This window comes from Cornus florida, unplaced genomic scaffold, assembly GCF_030987335.1.
Source record: "Cornus florida cultivar Cherokee Brave unplaced genomic scaffold, ASM3098733v1 CherokeeBrave_3.0.0_Hap2_Chr10, whole genome shotgun sequence".
NCBI lineage: Eukaryota > Viridiplantae > Streptophyta > Magnoliopsida > Cornales > Cornaceae > Cornus > Cornus florida.
The window spans coordinates 32,093,301-32,117,952 of record NW_026775580.1 but is presented as its reverse complement, the minus strand read 5'-3'; the positions used below and the strand labels follow the sequence as shown (position 1 = coordinate 32,117,952).

At 32.7% G+C, this 24,652-nt stretch overlaps 1 protein-coding gene across 2 annotated transcripts; it reads left to right on the top strand.

The window, feature by feature from the left end:
- The first annotated feature begins 13,427 nt into the window (after positions 1 to 13,427).
- LOC132279462 (uncharacterized) lies at positions 13,428 to 23,168 on the top strand. 2 transcript variants are annotated; one of them, XM_059781444.1, is made up of 7 exons: positions 13,428 to 13,557; positions 13,651 to 13,882; positions 15,709 to 16,938; positions 17,025 to 17,103; positions 19,865 to 20,283; positions 22,440 to 22,538; positions 22,653 to 23,168. In XM_059781444.1, the coding sequence occupies exons 3-7, from the start codon at positions 15,784 to 15,786 to the stop codon at positions 22,839 to 22,841; spliced, it is 1,941 nt and encodes a 646-aa protein (XP_059637427.1). In that variant the 5' UTR covers positions 13,428 to 13,557; positions 13,651 to 13,882; positions 15,709 to 15,783; the 3' UTR covers positions 22,842 to 23,168. The 2 variants fall into 2 exon arrangements, with proteins under 2 accessions (XP_059637427.1, XP_059637428.1); XM_059781445.1 differs by lacking the exon at positions 13,651 to 13,882.
- The last annotated feature ends 1,484 nt before the right edge of the window (positions 23,169 to 24,652 follow it).

The following is a 24,652-nucleotide window of genomic DNA, read 5'->3' as shown; positions in this document are numbered from 1 at the left end:
CGTCTTTACTTTTGCTCTTTTTGTTCTACACTGTTCTTGTCCAACTTAATCCATCATCAGTTCTTTGCAAAATTTTCCCCGATGGTCGTAGATTCCCACAAGAAGATTGTTCATATTCTGGGACTTGCAAGAAGTCCTTCCCCAAAGGGGAAATAGGAAGCACCAAATTTGATGACTTTGTTTATGTCCCAACAACTTTTGGTGGTGGTAGATTCCCACTGGAAGACTGTCCAAATTTAGGTAATAAAAAGTCTTAGGAAATGTGAAATAGGCAGAAGCTCTAAATCTTCTCCATATTCTGATAGAATGAAATCATTTTCTAAAGGTACAATAGGAGGAAGCTCTAAATTTTACAACTATGAGAAAATCTCATATTGTGGTGATGGTAGATTACCATCCAAAGACCATGTTTGAAGACTGATGACTTTGAGAAAAGAATAACGTCCCAAATTTGACTCTCATGAGTTATGATATTGGTATGTTGGTTTTTTTCCTCTAATATTTTTTTCTCATCATGAACAATTGCATCATTTGCTATTATATAATATCAATTAATAGTTATTGAATAAAATAATAGACACGTAAAGCCACCTCTTATTATTTTTATTATATAGACAGGTACCTGTTTGGCCAAGCAACATTTTTAATTTTTTTCCTTGCATAAAAATTGTATTTATCATAATATAATTTGCAATTGTTTAACACTTGTTGCAATTACCACATCCAATTGATAGCCTTCAAAGGTTAAACAACCAAGCACCCTATCAACAAGCAATTCTCTAATTCATTGCCACGAAGAGTAACTGGTGCACTTTACAATTAGTTTTATTTCCGCGCACTTTATAATAAGTTTTATTCCCGTGCAACCTTGACATCTAAATAGAGCCTTTGGGTGTTTAAGAAGTAGATTTCAAATGCTGCTCTTTTCTCAAATTCATCAGTATTCGAATATGGATAATCTTTAGGTGGTAATCTACCATCACCACAAGATGAGATTTTCTTAGAGTTGTCAGATTTGGAGCTTCCTCTATTGTACCATTAGGAAATGACTTCATCCGACCAGAATATGGAGACGATTTGGAGCTTTTGCCTATTTCACATTTCCTAAAAGACTTATTTTTACCATAATTTGGACAATCTTCCAGTGGGAATCTACCACCACTGGAAGCTGACGGGACACAAACAAAGTCATTAAATTTGGTGCTTCATATTTTTGTAAATAAATTTAGGAAACCATGCACATGCTTAAAACTCAACAATATAATAACTAACAGCATGTAACAATAAATACATGTGAAAGCTATTACACACTGAGAAGTAGAATAACGTATAAGATCTGCAAAAAGAACGTTTTGCTTGATCTTCCACCCTCTTCACTTTTGCTCAGACGTCTATTCAATGGGGCTAAACTAAACTAAATTAAGCGTATGTATGAGAGTGGGGACCAAACAATATATATAACGTATCTGATAAAAACCCTCCTATTAAGGGATCCTTATCAAATAACAACAAACCCAACGTAACGTGAATTATGTTTATCGCATTATAGATTACCATATATAATGCTAATATATATTTATATTCTTATCCATATCTCATAACACATGATTACATATAACTATGGTATACCATAACCTAATAATTTATAATCACCTAAATAGGGTATCCAGTAATCATATATATGGTCTCAATCATCAATCCGGGTTTTAATAACGTTAATCAATGGTAGCCCAAAAATTCTTACGTTCTCCCACTTGGGCAAACATTGATTACAAAAAAATATATATATAGAAATAAAAAAAAAAAATTTAAAAAAATAATAAAATTCTGGATTGGATAACTTAAGTGGCCATAAAACCAAATATGAAAATACCTTAATTCAAGATCTTGTCAAAAGATATCACTAGTGCGAACCATAGAGAGTTATGTACATTTAATCATACATGACCATCTATGATCACAACACTAACACCATCATTCACATGGATCCCCGACAAATATGGAATACATGGAAATAGCATCTTTATGTGATTATTTATCCTATATCCATAACGGTCCAACTTTATGGTCTTTTACAAAACCCCTTATGCTTTAAATCAGAAGTCTTTATGTCTTTAATACAAGACAACTATGCCTTTCACCTTTATGTCTGTAAGAACCTTATGACATGAGGCATAACAAAAATTTAGCCTTAACCTTATGCTAAATATAATTGTAGTCTGTCAAAATTTATATCTCTTAAAGAGACTCAAAATTCATAATATCATATGTGCACATAAATATTCATGAATATAATAATAGGAATAATAATGTTCCAAAACCTTATGAGATACAAACATCCAAAATAAATAAGACTACAAATAGTTCTTATGAATGCCATAAAATAAGAGCAAATAAATAAATAAGACTACCACTATCCAAGTATATCAAAAGAATTCACCAAACCCATACTAATTACATGATTCTTGAATAACCCAATGGGTAAGGCCTTGGTTAGTGGGTCTGTTATCATTGCCGTAGTTTCTATGTGGTCAATCACTATCTGCTCTTCCCTCACTTTCTCCCTTACGAGCAAGTACTTGATATCCATATGTCTAGCACCAAAAGACTTTTTATTATTCTTGAAATAGAATACGGCAGAACTATTATCACAAAACATTTGCATAGGCCTAGAAATTGAGTCTACTACACAAATACCTTTAATAAGGTTCTTTAACCAAATAGCCTGAGAAGTGGCTTCATAACATGCTACAAACTCGGCTTGCATAGTAGATGAAGCAGTGCAGGATTGTTTGACACTCTTCCATGAAATTGCACTTTCAGCAAACATAAATACATAACCAGAAGTTGATTTCATATCAGCAGGACAACCTGCAAAATCAGAGTCTGTATATCCTATTACCTCAAGATTATCCATGTTACTGTAAGTAACCAAAAAATCCTTCATTCTTTGCAAATAACGTAAAACTTTTTTTGCAGCAACCCAATGCTCAAAATAAGGATTTCTTTGAAATCTCTTCAGCACAGTAACCGCAAACGCAATATCTGGACGAGTACATACTTGAGCATACATTAGGTTACCAACAACAGAAGTATAAGGTTTATTCTTCATCACTTCCTTTTCTATATTATTTCTGGGACATTATCCTAGGTTAAGTTTATCACCCTTTTCTATAGGAACCTGCCCAGGTGAACAAGTATCCATATTAAACCTCTTAAGTATACGATCAATATAAGCTCTTTGTGATAGCCCTAATAAGCCACGTGACCTATCCCGATGAATCTCAATGCCAAGAACAAATGATGCCTCACCAAGATCCTTCATCTAAAAATTTTGTGATAAAAGAATCTTGGTTTCCAGAAGTAAAGTTACATCACTGCTAGCTAATAAGATGTCATCAACATAGAGAATAAGAAAATTACCACTCACCTTAAGGTATATGCATTCATCAATAATATTTTCAACAAAATCATGAGATGTCATCACATGATTAAATTTTAAATACCATTGCCTCGATGCCTGCTTTAAACCATATATAGATTTTTTCAATTTACACACCATATGCTTCTTCCCCTTATCTTCAAACCCTTCGGGTTACATCATGTAAATTTCCTTATCAAGATCCCCATTAAGAAACGCTGTTTTACATCCATTTGGTGTAATTCTAGGTCATAGTGCACTGCTAGTGCCATTATAATTCTAAAGGAGTTTTTTGAAGACATAGGAGAAAAAGTCTCATTATAATCAATTCCTTCTAATCTTGCCTTGTAATGCTCTATGTTACCACCGAAATCTTTCTTAGTTTTGTACACCCACTTGCAACCTATTGGTTTAAAATCTTGTGGTGCATTCACTTGTTCCCAAACATTATTATTACTCATTGACTCTAATTCAGCTTCGATAGCTTCTAACCATTTGTCTGATAATGGACTTAAGATCGCTTCATTGAAACTAATTGGATCTTCTATATCTCCAATATCAAAATCACATTCGTGCAAATAAACAACAAAATCCTCAGGTAAAACAGGCCTCCTAGTTCTTTGGGATCTTCTTACTAGAATCTCTATAGTTGGCTGAAGCTGTTGTTCAAGTTGTAGAAGTTCTTGATTAAGTACTGGTTGAATTTCATGAGTCTCCTTATTTCCCTGGTCAATGGAAATATCATATTGCACAATCTTCATGGGAGTAGTAGTAGGAACCACTGTACGCTTTTCTTCAAAAGTAAACCGGTGAGAATCTGCACTTCCACAAACATCAAAATCTTCTATAAATTTAGCACGATTAGTCTCCACAATCTTAGTGCCTGAACCGGGACAGTAGAATCTATAGCCTTTAGACCTATCTGGATACCCAATAAAATAACAACTAATGGTTCTAGGATCTAACTTTTTCTCTTATGGAGTATAGATTCTAGCTTCAGCTTTACATCCCTAAACATGAAAGTGACTTAAACAAGGTTTCCTACCAGTCCATAACTCAAAAGGCGTTTTGGGTACTACTTTACTAGGAACCCTATTTAAAATATAACTGGCAGTCTTAAGGGCTTCACCCCATAAATAATTAGGCGAGGAAAACCTACAAATCATACTTCTAGCCATATCCTTTAAAGTATGGTTACGCCTTTCTGCAACCCCATTTTGTTCAGGCGTACCAGGAGTAGTATATTGAGCAATAATACCGCACTCTTCAAGGAATTTAGCAAAAGGACCTGGATAACAACCAGACTCATCATATCTTCCATAATACTCTCCACCCCGATCTGACCTTACAATTTTAATTTTCCTATCCAATTAATTTTCAACCTCAGCTTTAAAAATTTTAAAGACTTCAAGAACACTGGATTTTTCTGATAATAGGAAAATATAACAATAACGTGAAAAGTCGTCAATAAAAGTTACAAAATAACAATGACTACTAATAGTTGGTACAGGAAAAGGACCACATAAATCAGTGTGAATAATCTCTAAAAGTTGTTGACTACGATTGGAACCCTTCTTTCTAGAATTAGTCAATTTTCCTTTTATGCAATCAACACAAATACCAAAATCTCCAAAATCCAGTGGAGGCAGGATTTCTTCTTTTATTAATCGTACAATTCTTTCTTTAGAAATATGACTTAACCATCTATGCCAGAGCATGGATGAATTTTCATTTAAAAACAAACGTTTCTCTCCATTATTATTCTCCATATAATCCATCAGCCAAACAACCATTGCCAACTGTACAAGAGTGATGAAATAAATTAAAACCACTTTTATTAAATTCAAATGAATATCCAGACATAACAAGCTTAGACACTGAAATTAAATTCCTTCTCATAGAAGGTACATAAACTGTATCTACCAAATCTAAAGAAAAACCAGACTCTAACTGAAGTCTAATGACTCTTATGGACTCGACCACAACATTTATGCCATTCCCTACGAACACATTCATTTCATTTTTATTTGGTACCCTCCTGCTTATTAACCCCTGCAAAGAATGAGTGACATGAACAGAAGCCCCAGTGTCAATTCACCAAGAATCAGAAGGGACATCAATTAAACTAGACTCAAAACAAACTAAGACTAGAGGTTTACCGTTTTTCTTTTCAAGCCAAGCTTTGAACTTGCGACACTCCTTCTTCATATGACCATACTTTTTGCAAAAGAAACACTTAACCTTATCCTTATTTAGTTTGAAACCTAGAAGTCCATTGAGTGGTACAGTGTTCTTAGTAGGGTTCTTATGAGAGGATTTGAATTTATTATTTTGACGATTTTTACCCTTCCCATGGTACACAAGATGCACACTCTAACCTTTTTCACAACGAAGCCTTTCTTCTTCCTGGACACAAATAGAAATCAATTCATTCAACTCCCACTTCTCACGTTAAGTATTATAGGTCACCTTAAGCTGTCCATATTAGGATGGAAGATAATTGAGAACCAAGTGAACTAGGAAGGGATCAGAGATAGGAACATCTAAGGATTTCAGCTTATTTGCTATATCTATCATCCGCAAAATGTACTCGCGTAAACTTCCGTTACCATCAAACCTCATACTTGTTAAATTATTCATTAGGTTTCCAGTTTTAGCCTTATCTGACTTTACAAACTTCTGTCCCACGACATCTAAGAATTGTTTTGCATTATCGCACTCCGAAACTCTACCACGGATAGTGTTAGACATAGATCTCTTCATGATTAAGAGACACATGCGGTTAGCCCTATCCCATTTTTCATGTTTCAGCCTCTCTTCATGTGAGCTATCCTCAGTTGGCTTAGGTGGTTCATCTTGCCTTAATGCTAAGTCAAGATCCATTAGCTCAAGAACAATCTCTAGATCTTGTTTCCATTTCTTATAATTGGTCCCAGTCAATGTCTCAATAGAAGAAAATTGGGTATTCATTCCAGAAGCATTCATAATTGCAGAAGTAAAACAAATTATGCTATTTTACAATTACAATAATGAAAATAGCTAATTTTAATCAAAGGTCAAGCCCCAATAATTCCGTATGCATTGTTATACTCTCTCCTTTGGGTGAAAATAAAACATGCAACAAAGCTAATTTATAAAATATAAAATTATTAAAAAACCTTAACACCTTTGGGCAAAGATATATTTAAAAATTATATTTTATAAATTACTCTATGCCATTTTCGAATTGAACCAAATAAAAATCTCCTTTGGTGGATTAATATTATGTAATAACTCAAAAATGCAACTTTGATCAAAACACCATTAAACTAAGAAAATCTTATAAATACCATGAATGAATTACTTTGGTAACTTACTCAATCAACCTATTAGTATTTTCTTAGGTCAAATCACTAATCAACATCTCATTACATTTATATCCAAATTAAAACAGAATATATTGAAACAGTGAAAATAATAAATCACGTCAACATCACATTTATATCCAAATTAAAAAAGAATATATTGAAACAGTGAAAATAATAAATCACGTCAACATCTCATTATATTTATATCCAAATTAAAACAGAATATATTGAAACAATAAAAATAATAAATCACGTCAACATCACTTTTATAGCCAAATTAAAACAGAATATATTAAAACAGACGTGGAATTATTAATCAGCATATTTTAACATTTATATCCAAAATAACGACCTAATATATTAAATCAGTAGAAACTGAATCACGTGAAAATATTTAACATAATATATTAAATTATTATTGAAAATAAATAGGTTTTAAGATGTGTATGGATGGCTCTGATACCACATGTAAATAAATTTAGGAAACCATACACATGCTTAAAACACAACAATATAATAGTTAACAGCATGTAACAATAAATACTTACAGAAGCTATTACGCATTAAGAAGTGGAACAACGTACAAGATCTACAAAAAGAACGTTTTGCTTGATCTTCCACCCTCTCCACTTTTGCTCAGACATCTATTCAATGGGGATAGACTAAACTGAATTAAGCATATGTATGAGAGTGGGGACCAAACAATATATATAATGTATCTGATAAAATCCCTCCCATCAAGGGATCCTTATCAAATAACAAAAAACCCAACGTAACGTGAGTTATGTTTATCACATATAGATAACTATATATAATGCTAATATATATTTATATTCTTATCCATATCTCATAACACATGATTACATGTGACTAAGGTATACCATAACCCAATAATTTATAATCACCTTAATAGGGTATCCGGTAATCATATATATGGTCTCAATCATCAATCCGGGTTTTAATAACGTTAATCAATGGAAGCCTAAAAATTCTTACAATTTCCCCTTCAGGGAAGGACCTCTTACAAGTCCCATAATATGAACAGTCTTCTTGTGAGAATCTTCAAGCATTAGGGAAATTTTTGCAAACAACTGATGATGGATATTGTTGGAGAAGAACATAACATAACAGAAAGAGCAAATGTAAGGATAAAAAGAGCAAAAGTAAAGAAATCAATTTCAAATGCAAACTCAGTGCCTGTTCAACCAAGAAGAAGGTAGAAATCTCTTTAGATGATAAAAATATCATTGGTTGTTTATTTATTTATTTTATTTATTTTTTTACCAAGGCATTCACAATCATTCCTCTTCATAACCTACTTTATCATCGTCACAACTAACTAACCAAGAAGATGTTCTAGCAACAACTGGGAGTTTTCCTTTAGGTGATTTCTCTACCCAACAGTATTAGTCAGTATTCAACTGTATGTCCATGTCTATTTAACTTGCATGGTCCTTTTTTTTTTTGGGAGACTTTCTATCCTTAATATGCTAGTGTTTTTCAGGGAGAAAAAGCACAAGCTCCACAAGATGGCTTAGCAAGGAAAAATGATGAGTACAATTGGACGAGGATTGGGCACGACGAATTGAAAAGAAGCAAATTTCGAATAACTTACTATAAGTGTATGGACTGTGTAGCTAAAAAGAATGTGGGTAAATATCCAAATGGTCGGATCGACATTAGTTACAATGATGGTCACAGCCATCCCAAGCCTTACCCTCCGCCCACTTGGAGATCAGAGTACACACTTCAGCACAACTTAGAGTTTGCGTTACCTCGGGATGTTGCTCCCCAAGGAGCTGAATTGGATACTCGGGATCGTATAGCCATCAATGCTTTCATATCAAGCTTTGTCTTGCCTTACAAAGAAAATGTTGACACCAACCACTAAAAAGAGGATCCTATTGCATTGATAGTATTTGGCATGAAAAATGTTGATAACAACTAAGGAGATAACAACCAAGGTGATAACAACTAAGGAGTTGAAAATGGTAATACTCCATATCTTATTGCCCAAATGATGACAACAATAAATGACGCTTAGGGGTCTGCATATAAAGTTCGTCAACGTGAATATTGCATTTAAATAGGGTATCTAACTTTCTTGTGCTTCAGAAGTGAAGAAAGATAATGTATCTTCCTTCTTACGAAGCCATGACACTAAGTTTTGTCCAAGCATATAACAGGACCAAGAGGTGTTTTTTCTGTCATTAAGAGAACCACCCCAAATTGCAATGTCAAAAACTTTTGAGGGTGCATAATGCACACATCATAAGACCCTATCCCTTTGACATGTCTCGTAATCATTTTGTCAGCTTCAATATAAGATACTCTTGGGTTACTTTGAAACCTGGCACTCTGACAATAAAATAATAAAACAAAATACCAATTACTAATTTAGTTGGATTTCCAATTTAACTAAAATACAACATATTACCTATTTTATTATTTTATTTTTTAAATATATATTTGAGCTTCATTTTTTCATTATTTATTAATGTATATATATATACACCGTATAAAAGTGTATTCAATTTACAATATTTATATACATTTAAAACACTTAATCTAACTAAAAAATATTATTACATGAATTTTCAATTTCCAGATTACATTGTTATACACATTTTGATTCTTAAATGTTGCACTATTTAAGATTTCAACATATTCCTTAAAAATACACTTTTTAACTATTAGCACCGGTTTGCAAAGAAAAAAAGAAAAGAAAAGAAAACAAATACAAAAACAAAACTTTAGACTAGTCTATTTTATATACTTTGAGTTTCTTTCAAATTCAAACACTTTTTATATTAAACATCTTTTCTTTTAGGAAGAGTTGTTGTCCTGTTAAAATATATCACCTCTCAATTTAAATTATTTTGTATTTATTATTTTGAAAAGTACGTGCTTTGCTTCTTCAAAACTATTGAAAGTATGTGTCGATCATATAAAAAAACGTAACGGATATTTCAACGCCCTGAATTACTGTCTTGCTCTCTCTCTCTCTCTCTCTCTCTCTTCATCTTTCTATGCAAAATTTTTTGTGAAGAAAATTATTAGATGTTTTTATTCAGGGTCACCTTGAACCGCTTTTATTGGAAACACGTCTTTAATTAGTGTGAATCAAATTGGTTTTCAAAAAGTTAATAGTAAACCTTGAAAAGACATATCATTTCATGAATAGGTGTGCAATAGCCTATAAATTGTAGAGTAATCCAATAATTTTCTAAACTAACTTCCTTCCGTCCATGCAACCAATGTACTATCTCGAGATATATATTTATCTTGAATTTGTGGGCAACATGATAATGGAATACTTGGTAAATGTTAATGAACGTGACAGTCTTGAAGCATTTCATAGTCCAGACTTTCCAACAGATCGACCAGAAGTTTCTTACTCTCTCAAAGTATCTTACTCTCTCTTACTTTAATATATTTTTATTGATATTTTATTGAACTGTTATTATTTTATAATGCTTTATTTGTTATTTATATTATGCTATAACTAAATGTTTCGGTTTAACTTCATTGTGATCATATTTAATTGAAAATTTCTCATTCACTGTTTATATAATGTGTTTATTGTTTTGTGTTACTTTTCTATCTAATTTGTTCCTTTTATGTTTAATTCTTTTATATGCTTTGCCTAATTCTCTCCGAAGTATTTATGATTCCATTATATAACATGTTAATATTTGGAAGTCTCCTCTATGAAGATTTTTGAACATATGTTCTATGAAGATTTAGGAATAAGAATACTGAGAAATTAAGAAACTCTTTAGAGTTACGTTTAGAATAAAACGGCATTTAGTTCAACCAGATTAAAATATACATTAGTAATATGCGTATTACATATAGATATATATTTGTGTGTATATATCATCAAAAGCCGATTTGTATTTACTTCAATTAATTTAAAAATAAATAAAAATCATGAGAAATTATTTCATCCCAATACATCCTATTCTTCAAATAAATACTCACATGAAAGTCACATTTTTTTAAAGGAAAGTATCATAAACTAAAACTCTTTTTTCATTTTGAGTTCTTTTTCTTTTTCACTCTTTTTCTTTACTGCTAGGACCGATTGATTAAATTTAAAACTCTATCATGCATCACGTAGTGCAAAAGCTATTTTCTAGATTCTTTCGTAGAGAGAAGTTTTACAATCCTTGACTAAACACTCTCTTTGAATAATAAATTATCAATATTAATTAATAAATTTAAAAGTTGTGTTTATTCAACCAACACAATAAAAAGCTCATAACATTCTTGTATATAAAGTTTTTCAATTTATAAATAAATTTTAACATTGATTATATCTCATGTTCTTTCCTTTCACAAAAATCCGTTATCCTCTTATATATTCTCCTGGGAAATTTTAGTTGTCTCTTAATTTATGAATAAATCGTAATACTTATTTTATACCATCTAGGGATATCAATTTTTATCGCCCCGCCGGGGCCCCGCCCCGTCCCGCCCCGTTAATAACGGATATAGGAACACTTGTTATACCGTTGGGGCGGACATGGATATAAATTTTGTACCCGTCGAGGGTCACGGGGCGGGTAAGGGTTCAATATACATATCCTAGGGGCCCCGCCCCGCCCCGCCCCGCCCCGCCCCGCCCCGCCCCGCCCCGCCCCGCCCCGCATATAACTATATTTAATATATATATATATATATATATATATATATATATATATATTAATAAGTTATTTTAGCGGCTTACCCAATTACCCATATCTTATAATCCTAATTTGGGATGTAAACTTGGTATTAAATTTGCTTTTGTTTTGGTTATGGTGGAAGTTGGAGCTTAGAACTTCTTGTGATTTGGTTGTATTAAACTTTTATTTTTGTTTATTATGTTCTCTGAATTATGTTATGTGCATGTTATTTATTTATTTTTTATTAGGATACATAATTTTATTTATGTTGTGTCATTCCTAGGCTTTGCACATTTAAATAGCAGGAGTTTAAGTTCCAAAAAGTGGGAGAAAAAAATTTGTTAGTGGGGCGGGCACGGGGGTACAGTATTTCCTAACGGGGCGGGGTTGGATATGAAAATCCAACCCGTCGCGGGTCTCGGGGTGGGCATGGACTTGACAAAAATTAAAAGGGGCGGGGCGGGATTTAGAGAAACCCGCTCCAAACCCGCCCCGTTGCCATCCCTAATACCATCCCTTTCATCTATTTTTAGTCTCTTATACATTTTTCTTAATTTCACAAAAATCTATTTATGTACTATCGATGAATTTTAATAGTTTGGAAAATAAATTATGACGGTGTGTCTAAACAACTTTTTAGGTCTCTATATAATTTGTTATCATGTATATTGTATTCTTTTCAATCATATAAAATAATAATAATAATAATACTAGATATAAGACATGCAAATATAATTATTTAATTTTTATTACAAGTTTTGAAATCTATTGATATGAAAATATAATATTTATAAAACTTATTGTTATATTCTAATACATCATATGATTTGATATAATAAATACCTTGTATAATTGATTTAATAGTCTTTTTCATTACTTTGCAAAATAAAATTATATTCTTCAATTGTTCGGCTACAAATACCATATGAATATTAGGATTTCCATAAAGTTTACATAAAAAGACTTTGAAGATGATGAAAAGTGTCGAAAGGGTTGACTTAGTGATTTTCAATCCTTATTTATCTTTGAGATTAATAGTCAATTATTTAGCACTTTTATTGCAAGTTACCGTCAATTAATTTGTAATTCATTTTAGATTTTTCTTTTTCCATTTGATTTCCAAATTATTTTTTAGTTTTCACTTGAGCTATTTTGCTATCTCAAAATATGATTAAGTTATAATCACGTGCATTCCATGTGGCTCTATTTAGTATATATATATAAATAAATAAATATATATATATTTTCTACCCACATATTACCTATTTTTTTTTTTTGAATTTGTTATTATTATTTGTTTTTATTATTAAGTTTTTATTTGCTTTTTGAAAAACAACAAGTTTTAAAAAAGAGCAACTAGAGATAGATATAGTTTTTTAGCAGTATAATAATTTTAAATTGGAAATCAATTGGTATTTTATTTTAGTTAAAATAAAATTAGTAGAAGAAAAAAATTAAAAACAGTAGAAGAATTTTAAATTAATGAAAATTAATTTTTTTACTTTAGTTAAAATTAAAATTAATAGAAGAATTTTAATCCAAGTCAAGGGACCTAGGATGTGCAATTGGTATTTTAGTTAACAACAAAATTGGAAACCAACTAAATTAGTAATTCGTATTTTATTTACATGCGTTACACTTGCACTGTTATTAATATAGAAAAAAAAATAATAAACTACATATTACTTAAATCAACTAAATAATTATTGAAAATAAAATCGCCTAATATAATAAACTTATAATAATGTTAGTGAGATTAATTTACAATCGTCATCACTATTCATCTTTCCAATTTGATCTAGGGCGAGAGAGTGCTACGGAGCATTAATTAGAAAATAAAAAGGTTAAATTGTTAATCGAAACGGCAGTGTTTTGTTCATAATAATTTAGGCGGGGAAATTGGCGCCAATTCTAGCGCGCCAAATCACGGGAAATGACTTACACGCGTCGTATTCGTGTCTGAAGGGGAACAAAGATCCATTTCATAAAATTAGGGCACACAGTCAAGCCCTCTGTTTCTCTTTCTTCTATTCCTGCTCTCTCTCTCGCCCTCTCTCTGCACTTTTCTGTCTCCATAAGCATGCACTGTGAATTACAACATTTGAGGAAGAATTAATTGGTGAGCTGTTCTATAACTCCATAACCTTCTGATTTGATAGATTATTTGTTATTTATGGAAGCAAATCTATTAACATTATTTTACATCATTTAGGTTCTATCGCTTCAAGAGAAAACGTTGGATCCCTCTTTGTTTGCATCATTTTTCTTTGATTTTAGAACAAGAATGTGTAGTTCTGGTTTTGGGTTTGCTTTAAAATGACCTAATAGTCGAATTCATCTTTTTCCTTTACTTGGATGGTGAGATAGCAGAGTACTACAAGTTGATTCAGACATTATTAGTTACGAAAGCTCTGACTTTGCAGTATTCTCAGCAATTTGTTTGGGTTAGTTGGCACTTTATACTCATGCTGTAATTTTCTCTTCTTGCTGTGAATGTGAATTTTCTTTATTTGAGCAACAGTGTTGTATAAATAGGGGAATTGCATTTTTAACCTGTAACTTTTACAAGATTATTATTATTATTATTATTTTTGATAATTAACTTTCACATGATTTAAGAATGGGTATTATATAGAAGTATGCAATTTTTTATTTTTTGTTTTTAGTAGTAGAAAACTAATCATTTTCTCTCTTGTAATGGTTGAAAATCGGAAAGAGAGAACCAAGTGAGTACCATGTTCTTCTTCTTTTTCATTTTTCCATTTTAGGTGAAGAGATGAAAGATAATTAATTCTGCCAATTTGTTCTTACTCTTTCTTAATCCACCATCCTAAAGGTTTTCATTACCTTAAGTTTTTAGTTAAACATAAAACTAAATGTATATTTTATTACATGCTATTCAATGCTAATGAAACTCGATTTTATTGGCACTTCAAAACTATTTAGTTTCACCATTTAATGACTCTTAGAGGTTTACAGGTTGGTTAGTTTTTCTTTTCATGCAACCGTAATTGTTTGTAGATTTGACATCTTTCATGGACTATACAACTTATTGAATCACATAAAATTTTATGTTCATATTGTGAGATTTTATTTTTCCTTTACTTCTTTCTCTGGTTAATTCTATGAGTGTAGCAGTCACAAAACCTAAAAATGTCACTTTAATGTTTAGTGTTTAATTATTTAGAGTTTAGGGTATGTTTTATTGTCACTTTGTTTCAGTAGTTGGGGATGTGAATGTCATAATCTTACTTTTTAAGACATTCTGCTCTGTGGCAGTCACACAATTATTCCAAAGAGGCTTCGCTCTCAAGTTCCGCACCCGAGTTTGCGATTTGGGAGCGAATTCGTACAAAATTCGCGAATTCAATTTTTGCAATTCGCGAATTTGTTTTCCTACGATTTCCATATGAATTCACTTTATACAGCCAAATTTGTTAGAGTCCCAGTGATATGGAACACCTATATTACCATATATGCATTTATTACTTACACTTTTACTTAAACTCCACGTGTGCCCCAGCTGTATGGCATTGCTATACTACCATATATAAATATATTAATTATACATGTTTGAAAATATACTACTAAAAAACTTCCCAATTGGAAAATATTACACATAAATCACGCATTTATTAGTGAGAAAAGTTAGCTTATTTATTACATATATCATTAATGGAATAAATAATAATGAATATACTTGCATATGGATTTAAATAAATAAAAAAATATAAAATATATATGTCATGACCTGATATAATTTTATTTAAACCTAATATACAGACGCTCTCAAGACGCTCCCGCTTTCAAAATTTTTAGACTTTGACACTTTCGCGCACTCACTTTCGCTCCCACTCTTGCACTCGCTTCCGCTCTATGTGACTTAAGCTCTGCCTGCTTGTTTCCTCTATGTTCTCTCCACAGTCCCCACTCTACATTATTATTTGTGTGTGAAATTTTCATTGCAGGCGGTCCCACATCTTTAAGTTAATTTGCTCCCTTTTTGTCGTTGTAAAATTCTTGTTATTGATGGTTTTAGCAGAAAGAACTTGAGCTCAGGTCACTTTCACACACAAACAGAGATATAACTTGGTTTGTTTTGTTCTACTGCTGTTTTCTGTTGGTTTTCTTTCAGGAATCTCAATGTCAAAATATTTATTTGCTTTCATGGGAACAAGGCCAAGGATTTTTGTTTTTATTTCTTGAAATTTCTGGTCAGAAGGTGCCAAATTCTGTGTGATCAGTTTATAACTGCTGCGGATTTCTGCAGGTGAGTGAGCATTTTTGTTGCTGCCGTATGTCTATGAAATAGTAGGCATAGGAACATAAGTTATATTCTCTGGTGATGGATCTACGGAGTTGCAGTCAGTTGCACTTTATCCAGGCTATCGTGGGTGGTTTGGTGATAAAAGTCCGCAATGCAGATTCTCATGGAAGGCCTGCTCTTGTGTTCAAGAAGTTGAGAGATATATATGAAAGTGAAGATGCCAAAAATCCTAATCCAGTATCTACACTTAAAACACATGATAGATATGCGGAAAACTTATGTCTGCCCAAAGCAGAAAGGAAAATGAAGAGAAGAGTCCTTGAAACAGATGAGTTTAGTTGCAGCGTCAGTGATAATGAAACAGACAATGACCTAGATGATGTTAGTTTTGGAAAAATAACACTAAGACAGCTTAAGGAGAGGTGCAAGACAAAGAAAAGAAAGGTTTCAGAGTCGGTTTGTTTGACTCCAACACAAGATAATTCTACTTTGCAACTGGAGGAAGATGAAATTGATCTTATGAAGACTCTCAATTGTTGGAAATCAAAGCTTTCAAAGAATTTGATGGTGAAAAAGAAATGTGCAAAGAAACATGTTTCTATGTCTTCTGAAAATGCCTTTTCAGTTAAATCTGAGCAAATTACAAGTGCTGTAGAATCCCTGCATTCTGGTGGGGATTTACCCACTCCTGTTAGTGTCAAAGTTGAGGTTTCTAGATCTGAGCATGGCGCTTGCCAGAATATGACTGATGTTCCTGATGATTCCTTTTCAGAGTCAGTTGGTTTGACTCCAGCACAAGATAATTCTATTATGCAACCGGAGGAAGATGATCTTGATCTTAAGGAGTCTCTAAATTGTTGGAAATCGAAGCTTTCAAAAAATTTGATGGTGAAAAAGAAATATGCAAAGAAACATGTTTCTATGTCTTCTGAAAATGTCTTTTCAGTTAACTCTGAGCAAATTACAAGTGCTGTAGAACCCCTGCAATCTGGTGTGGATTTTCCCACTCCTGTTGGTGTCAAAGTTGAGGTTTTTGTTCCTGATAATTCCTCTATAGGTTGTAATGAGCAAGAAGTTTTTTGTCAAGCTGTATCCACTGAAAATATGGAGACTGTCAACTGTGAGAAAAAGATTATGGAACCAGCATCCCTTACAGAAGAATGCCAGAATTGCATTCTTAATGAAGTGTCCTTTGATTATGTAGTACCAGAAAGGCTCCTTTCACCTAGAAAGGTAAATAATATTCTTCTATTAAATTTTGATCTGGTTTTATAGTTTTTCTTTGAAAGTAGCTTACATGGAATTCTTTCACTTTTCAGGTCATTTCTCCAACTTCTCAGGAAAGGTTATGTGAGGCCATGGATTCTGTAGAGTTAAACACCGACATAAAACATTATAGTAAGTCACAAATTTTTATCTAGGTTTACTTCCACATCATATTGATAGCATTCCTCCTAGAATTTGTTTGAATGATATCATTGTTGTGTCACTTAGTACCTTAGACATAGAGTGTGTTCGGTTTGAAGGAATTGGAAGTAAAGGAAAAGGAGGAATAGCTTAAATCGTATTTGGTTTAGAAAATGGGGATGGATTAACTGAAATACATAAGTTCCTAGAGGTTTATGCATTTCACTTATTGACGGCCCTTCAATCTGTTTTTTTCTAGAGTTTTATTCAAGCAAAATAGAAGCGCACATATCATTTCTATGCAGTCAAAACCCCTCTAAAGCTAAATTGAGTTCTATGGGAACCTAAAATTCAAACCAATATTAGACAATGTTGCCCCTCAGAGGCCAAAAAAAATTATTGCCCCTCAGAAGCCTATGTTGCATTTAATTGAACATAAGTTTTCACTATTAGTACTTTTACATATTTTGCAAATTGAGACCTTTCTTGATGTAGTTTCCTCCTCCACTTTTATTTAAGCATTAGTGAGGTGGTCATTTTGATTTCAAAATATTCAGACTAAGATTAATACTGCATAGTGTTGCTACCAAAAGCCTGAGTTGAATCCTATATACATCTATTTCCTTTTGAGTTTCTAAACCTTTACAGACCGCAATATGGAGTCCTTTTCCAATCCAATTTCTTCCTAAAAATTTAAGTGAGGTGCTTGTAACTATTTTGGTATATTCTGACCAATATTGAACACTTCTTTCCCCAAATGCTTGAACTTGTAACATGCAAGTGTACCATAACTGTAAATTCTTACTATAAAGGAGAAGTGGCTCCAAGTCATGCCAAAAATGGCTGCAATTGTGCCCCCATCCTATTCTGCCTAACCCTTGACTCCGCCAAATTCATCCTTTGAGACTCTACAAGGGTACGTTGAGTATCAATCTCCATTTGTTGATCCTGAAGCTGCTGGGCTGACTCCGCAGCCCCTTTCTCAACCTCCTCATCCTTCCCAGAAGACTCCATCTGCACGCGATTGCATTATCCCGATATGGACTACAAGCTGCATTTCAGCATGCCCGAACCAAGAAACCGACCACATATCTTATCCTCAGTCATCGGAGTATTGCCATCTAAAGTTGCTTTACACTGCATCAATCATTTGCTCCTGTGTTAAGTTACCAAAAGTCAATTGTCAGTACAACAGAGAATTACATTAATAGATAATCAATGTAAAAAATTATACTAACAGTTCGTTCAGGTTCCTTATGTAGAGCCCTCGAGCACGCTGACAGGTCCAGCCCTTTCCCGGTTTGTAGTTAGTCTCCTATTGTAGAACTCTATCCTACCGATATCCTGTTGAGTCTCAGAGTCTCACTCTATCATTTGAATGCAATATGTTCTTTTTCTTAAAAATATTTATATAAACCAAAAAAGAAAGAGAAAAAGTTACCTATTAAGCAAAAGGATCAGTACTACCAACTCCTCACGATAACGGACAAAAGACTTATACCCATGCAATGATTAGCTTAGAGTTTTTACCAATTCTCAATATTGTTATTTCTTCTATCCTGCATTGTAGTTTCAACTTGTCATTATAACAAACTATTTATCTGAAATTTATACAACCATATACCAGGACACATTCACATGAAAATCCTTAGACAAGATTTTATTACATATATGATCCCAATCATCCTGTGAAACACCATCATGAGGGTGCTGGTGTGCATCTGTTTCAGATGAAAACTGCTTACAATGCAATGAAGTCTTTATCTATATTCCTTAAATTGACCAGCCAAATATATATTTATGGCATATGTGTGCAATCAAGATCTTTATTAAATTAACTCTAGGAAAACTGTTTATTGATATAAATAAATTTGTCCCTAATAAATTGAGATCAATAAATGCAAAACATTACCTATATTTGCTTGTATAACTGTTGTTTGTTGGTCTCCTTCACCTGCTTTCTCTCGTTTCATCTAAGTGGCATATACTTGTTGCAAATATTTCAGCTTCCCTTCAGGTATCAAAATCCACACGTGCCACTCAGCATTATGTATAAAATTTGAAAGTGCAATGTTTTACTTTGAGTGGTAAAAAAAAAAAAAAAATTTCTACTTTGACTTGCCTCAGCCTTTGTGGGAGCAACTGAAGCAGCAAAAAGTGTTCATTAATATCAATTCCAAATTTTCAACATACCAAGTTGAAAATAAATAAATAAAAGTAAGTACCTGTAACATGCATGAAATTTAATAAATAAGATACACAATCAACTAATGCATATTAAAACAATTTACACACGCACACGCACACGCACACAAATATAGTGATGTTATGATTCTACCTACCCACTCTGCTCTGGATGGTGTTGAACTGTATCTAGTGTATTTTACCTCTATGGTATTGGGCTTGCAATGGTGACTATTTTTGTGGCTTTAGCACATTCCTTTTGGTCCCCTCCAAACTATTATTTATTCCTGAGTAGGATTCTTTTGCCTTTTCTGATCTGTTAATTGTATATTTAGCCTCTCATAATGTTTACAGTTTGTTTACTTAGAATAGAAATTATAGGATGGGATGATATTCCTTGAAGTTCTATGTTTTATATGTGATTTTGGTATTTTGGCAATGTCTTCATTTCTTTTACTGTTCCTCAAATTCTACAGAAAAATTCGTCCTGTTTTGGTTTTTGAACAGCCCAAAATTATTGTTTGCATTCTCTCTGTAATTTACTTTTCTTGGGTCATGATTATTTCAGAATGTAAGTGGAAACTTTCCCTTGGGAAACAAACTGAGAATAAGACTTCATCAGTGGAATCAGATCTCGACAATGCTGAAGTAACAATAAATCCTGAGGGGCCTAAACAGTTTAATCGGAAAAAAGTCACTGTAAACCCCATGCAGATTAATAAACTGAACAATGACAAGAAAGGTTCTCCACCTAAAAGCACAGTCAAAGATTCCTGTCTTCAGCGTTCTCCACCTCATGGTAGTACGTATACATCTGTCAAAAATTGTTCAGAGAGTGCCATTGCATTTTCACAGCGGCAGATGCATGACATTGAATCTCTAGCAACAAAGCTTATGAAAGAATTGAAATTCATGAAGGACATTGTAGAAGGAAAATTGCTCTCTGATGCATCCCCAAGCCCCACTGTGCCCACCGAATATCACGAGGTAGGCAACTTTCCAAACATGCAGGCATCTTAGTGAAGTACCCTGTTGTTAAATGCTGCATGAACTTTTATTTTGTTTTTAATATTCAGTTTTAGACTAGAAAATTTTTTAGATGCTTTTTTTTCCTTGTAAAGTTTCCTCCTGGTATTGATAAATGGTTATGTATATTTTGTCTGTAATTCTTGATGTTCTTTTCTATACCATATATTAGGTGAAGAAGCGGGCCTTTGAAGCCAAAGTACTTTTTGTTCCCTAAATGTTTCCTGTTTTGGTAAATTTCTTTCTACTAATTTATTTAAATAGAGGGTAATGTTTTAAAATAAAATAAAAATTTATGCAGAAGTTCCACTCAGGGTAGGAACAGAATTTTGTCTCTCGGTGGACAACATTGGTGGTTAGATCTAATCACCTATTATTTTGGTTAAAGCCAATGCTATATTTTATTTGTTGTCTCAAATCTCATATGAAGGCAAGATTAGTGTATTTCTGTTCATCTACTTACGGGTCTTTGTAACTTTTCCCAATTCTCTCTGCACCGAAAGGGCAGTACTGCAAGTTTGCAACTCAACCTTTGGCATCCTGCCCAATATTCTCCAAGTGCCCCTCATTCAGAAAAAAACATGGGATGTCTTGTGAATTGTGAAAAAAGCTAACAGTGGAGTGTCAACAGGGTTACTTCCTAAAAAGTGTTTTTAATTTCTTAAGGTGGATAAACTTATGGGTCTTTGTAACTTTTACCCTTCCATGATAAAATCTCACTTTTCATTATCTTGCTTTTAAGGATAATAATATCATTTCTTTCTCGGGTTTGGTATGCTTAACTGTGTGGTTATTGTTGATGCATGTAGAAACTTTAGCCTATATTGCAGTCTAGGTGATTATTTGTTGATTTCTGTCCCCAATTAAAATAAGACAGGTTATAAGACTAATCAAGCTTACTTAAGATTGGAATAAATTAGAAGAATGGCATGACCCAATGTGTTCCCCCAAAATCAAGGGTGCTGGGAGGGGTAGGTTGGACAAGAACTAACCTTGTCATTATTTGTATAACCTGGCTGCTGTCATGATTCAAACCTGTGTTCTCACGGTTGATGAGTTTTCACCAGTGAACCAATTGGTGGTCCCTACAAGTTGCTAACTACTACGTTAGAGGACTACATACGTTTGGAACGGATACCTGCATACGTTTGGAACGGATACCTGCATACGTTTGGAACGGATACCTGCATACGTTTGGAACAGTCAAACAGTAAATTAATCTAAAACTTAAAACACGAAGAATATGTTTAGACCCACCTTTAGCATTCTTATGCTCCTTTTGGTATGAATGGTGAAAACATTGGAAGGAAAGGTTGGATGGGCGCAAGAGTTATTCCCAGAGAAAGGAAGGAGTCTATTTTGCTGTTGCTTGGTTGAGCAGGAATGGGTGGAGCTTTCCAAGTTATTTTATTTTATTTTATATTTTATTTTATTTTATTTTTTTACCATCTTCCCTTATTTTTTCAAATATTGAGACAAAGGGATGTGGTGTCTAGAGGAAGGGTCTTCCCTCTATTTCTCTTCTTATTACCCTTTACCAATTGACAGAAAGGATTTCCAATTTTCCATCCCTTTTCTTCTTTCCTTTCACGTTCTCTTCTCCCAAAACAGGTTAAGTTTGATTGGAATATGCATCTCATAATTTACAATAAATTCATTCAATATTTCCTTTTTTAGAGGACAAATTCTTACATTTAAATTTTATGTTAGATATACGAATACCCTATCTCTTCCATCTGGAAATCTTGGTTCAAACACTTCGTTACTGGTAAAGGATGCCTCTTCTTTGCATTTACTACGGTTCTTTCTACACGAGTGTCATAATCGTAATTGGAATTTTGTCCTTATATTCTTTAACTCTTAATACTTATTTGGAGTCTCTTCATATTAATGCTTATTTGGAGTTTGATAATATATTTGTTTTTGTGCCAGTAAACCTTATAGTATAAGAAATCCAACACATCTACGGAGTAATTGTTATTCAAACTTCTTTTTTGTATATCGTATCTACTGGTTCTCTGTGGCAATGTACAAAATATCATGCATATAGATGAACACAATGCAAATTTAGAAATTTGAATTATCCTTTTAATTAAATATATTATTTACTTTGACAGGTGAAAGAAGCTATAAAAAATGCAACAAAAGTTGAAGAAACATCAAGAAGGTGGCTGTCCATGATGGGCAGGGACTGCAATCGTTTCTGTAAAATCATGGTATATTTCTGTTGTCATATCCGTATTTTGGAGAACTGAAAGTTCAAATTGATTTGGGTAATGACTTATAGAATTATTTTGATTTTTGAATGCATTTCCATCCATGAACTGCAGAGATTGTCCGAGAAGAATGCTGCTGCTCCTGAAAATGCAATTCACAAGGAGAGGAAAAAGATTACATTTGCTGATGAGGCTGGTGGGGAACTCTGTCATGTGAAGATTTTTGAGGATGACATTGCTTTTCCGGACTGTGAAAGTGAAACACAAGTACTAGACTCACATACGTCGGGAGCAAATTGCTGATGATACATACCTTAGCATTTATAAATGCCGATTCCATGCTTGAACACAGAAATGGGGAAACCTGGACTCTTCTGGGGCTTCAATAGCCAGCACTCTAGGTATGTGCATCGATTGTGACGAAAGTTTGAAAATGCTTGGTAATTCTTTTTAGAAATGCCATCCTCAAATTATCTCTCATGTATTTAATCAGAAATGACAAAATTTGGAAATGCTTGTATTCCCGTGGATTCAGTTTTGTGTTCTTGTACCGGTGAAATCTTCATTGTAACGTAACAGAAATAATATCTTTGTTGTTTTTCTGTTTCAGAAATATAAATTATTACTTTATCTATACGTGCATATAAAATCTTCTTTAATGGTTAGAGAATTTCATCGATTGCTTTCACTACCATCACATTTTAACGATGCGCATTGCACTTGCCAACACCACATTGCTGTTCCAAACTCATCACATTAAATCTTGAACCTACCTTCTTCACTGATTGTATATCCTCTCTGCTTTATTCATCAGCTGCATGAGCTGTTGATTTGTTCTCAGTGCCCTGACCTCGGACGGAGTTCGATCTGAAACTTCACTTGTTTATCTCAACTCCGATGACTGGTCGGAGTCGTGCTTGGATCCTCTCCTTTAGTTCTTCTCACCAAGTATCTCCCGAGTCAATCCACAGTCCATCACATATATATATATATTTTTTCATCACATATATATATATATTTTTTCGGCATTGTATGTAAGCCCAATGGATAACAGTAGGATTTTACCGAATTCTGATAATTTTTATTTAAGTTTGTAAAGACCGTTTAACACATATAATGATCTATTTATATATTTTTGTCACTGTCCTTAACTTAGTAATTATATATATATATATTTTTCCTAATTTAATAAAATAGATTTAAGTATGAAATGAATAAAATTTATACCATAAGTAACATATAAGAAGGGAAAATGAAAATAAAAAAAATAATATAAGTCAAAAGGACAGGAGACTTATATAAAGCATAAGATATAGATAACGTGTAAATTATATATGATATTATTAATTATTTATGTTTCACTTTCATTAATATATTAATGATTATAGAGACCAATGTAAACTTAGATGAAATTCTAAATAATTGAACAAGATGGAAACTTGGTGTTTGTTTGAGTTCTCTGTAATCTGGTACTATTATTGGAAGGTAAGATTGAAGTGCTATTTTTTTTTTTTTTCTTGATTTGAAGACTGACAATTGTGATATTATTTTATTTTTTTTATTTGATGCCATAAAGTGAATTTCAACCGTCAGTTCCAATTTTAGCATTGAAAATTAAGTTCAAAAATTAATCAAGTGATCAATCACTACATCAAAATTGTATTCATAAAACACAGAGGACAGGTATATGATTCTATGATGAATATCATTTTCCCCATTCAGAGGGATCAATTTTTAATGAAGAAAAGTTGAGATATCAATTTTTTTTTTTTTTTTTTTGAAAGGAAATTGAGATGCCAAATTCTAAATAATTAAAAAAGCAATCCATGAAACTTTTCTCACAAGCCCACAAATAGTAATACTCTTTTTTCTTTTCAAAAATTAAGCATAGAGCTCCACAAAAAGAATTGAGAAAAATTGAGATATCAATTTATTTTATTATTTATTTTTTGAAAGGTAATTGAGATACCAATTTCTAAATAAAGTATAAAAGACACCCCTTAAGGTTTACAGTTTATGCAAATAGAACATCTATCATTTATTTTGTGTATATAAGTCATTTAAGTTTGAAAAAAATGTGGCAAAAAAGAGCTTAATGTCCATCATTTGTCAAA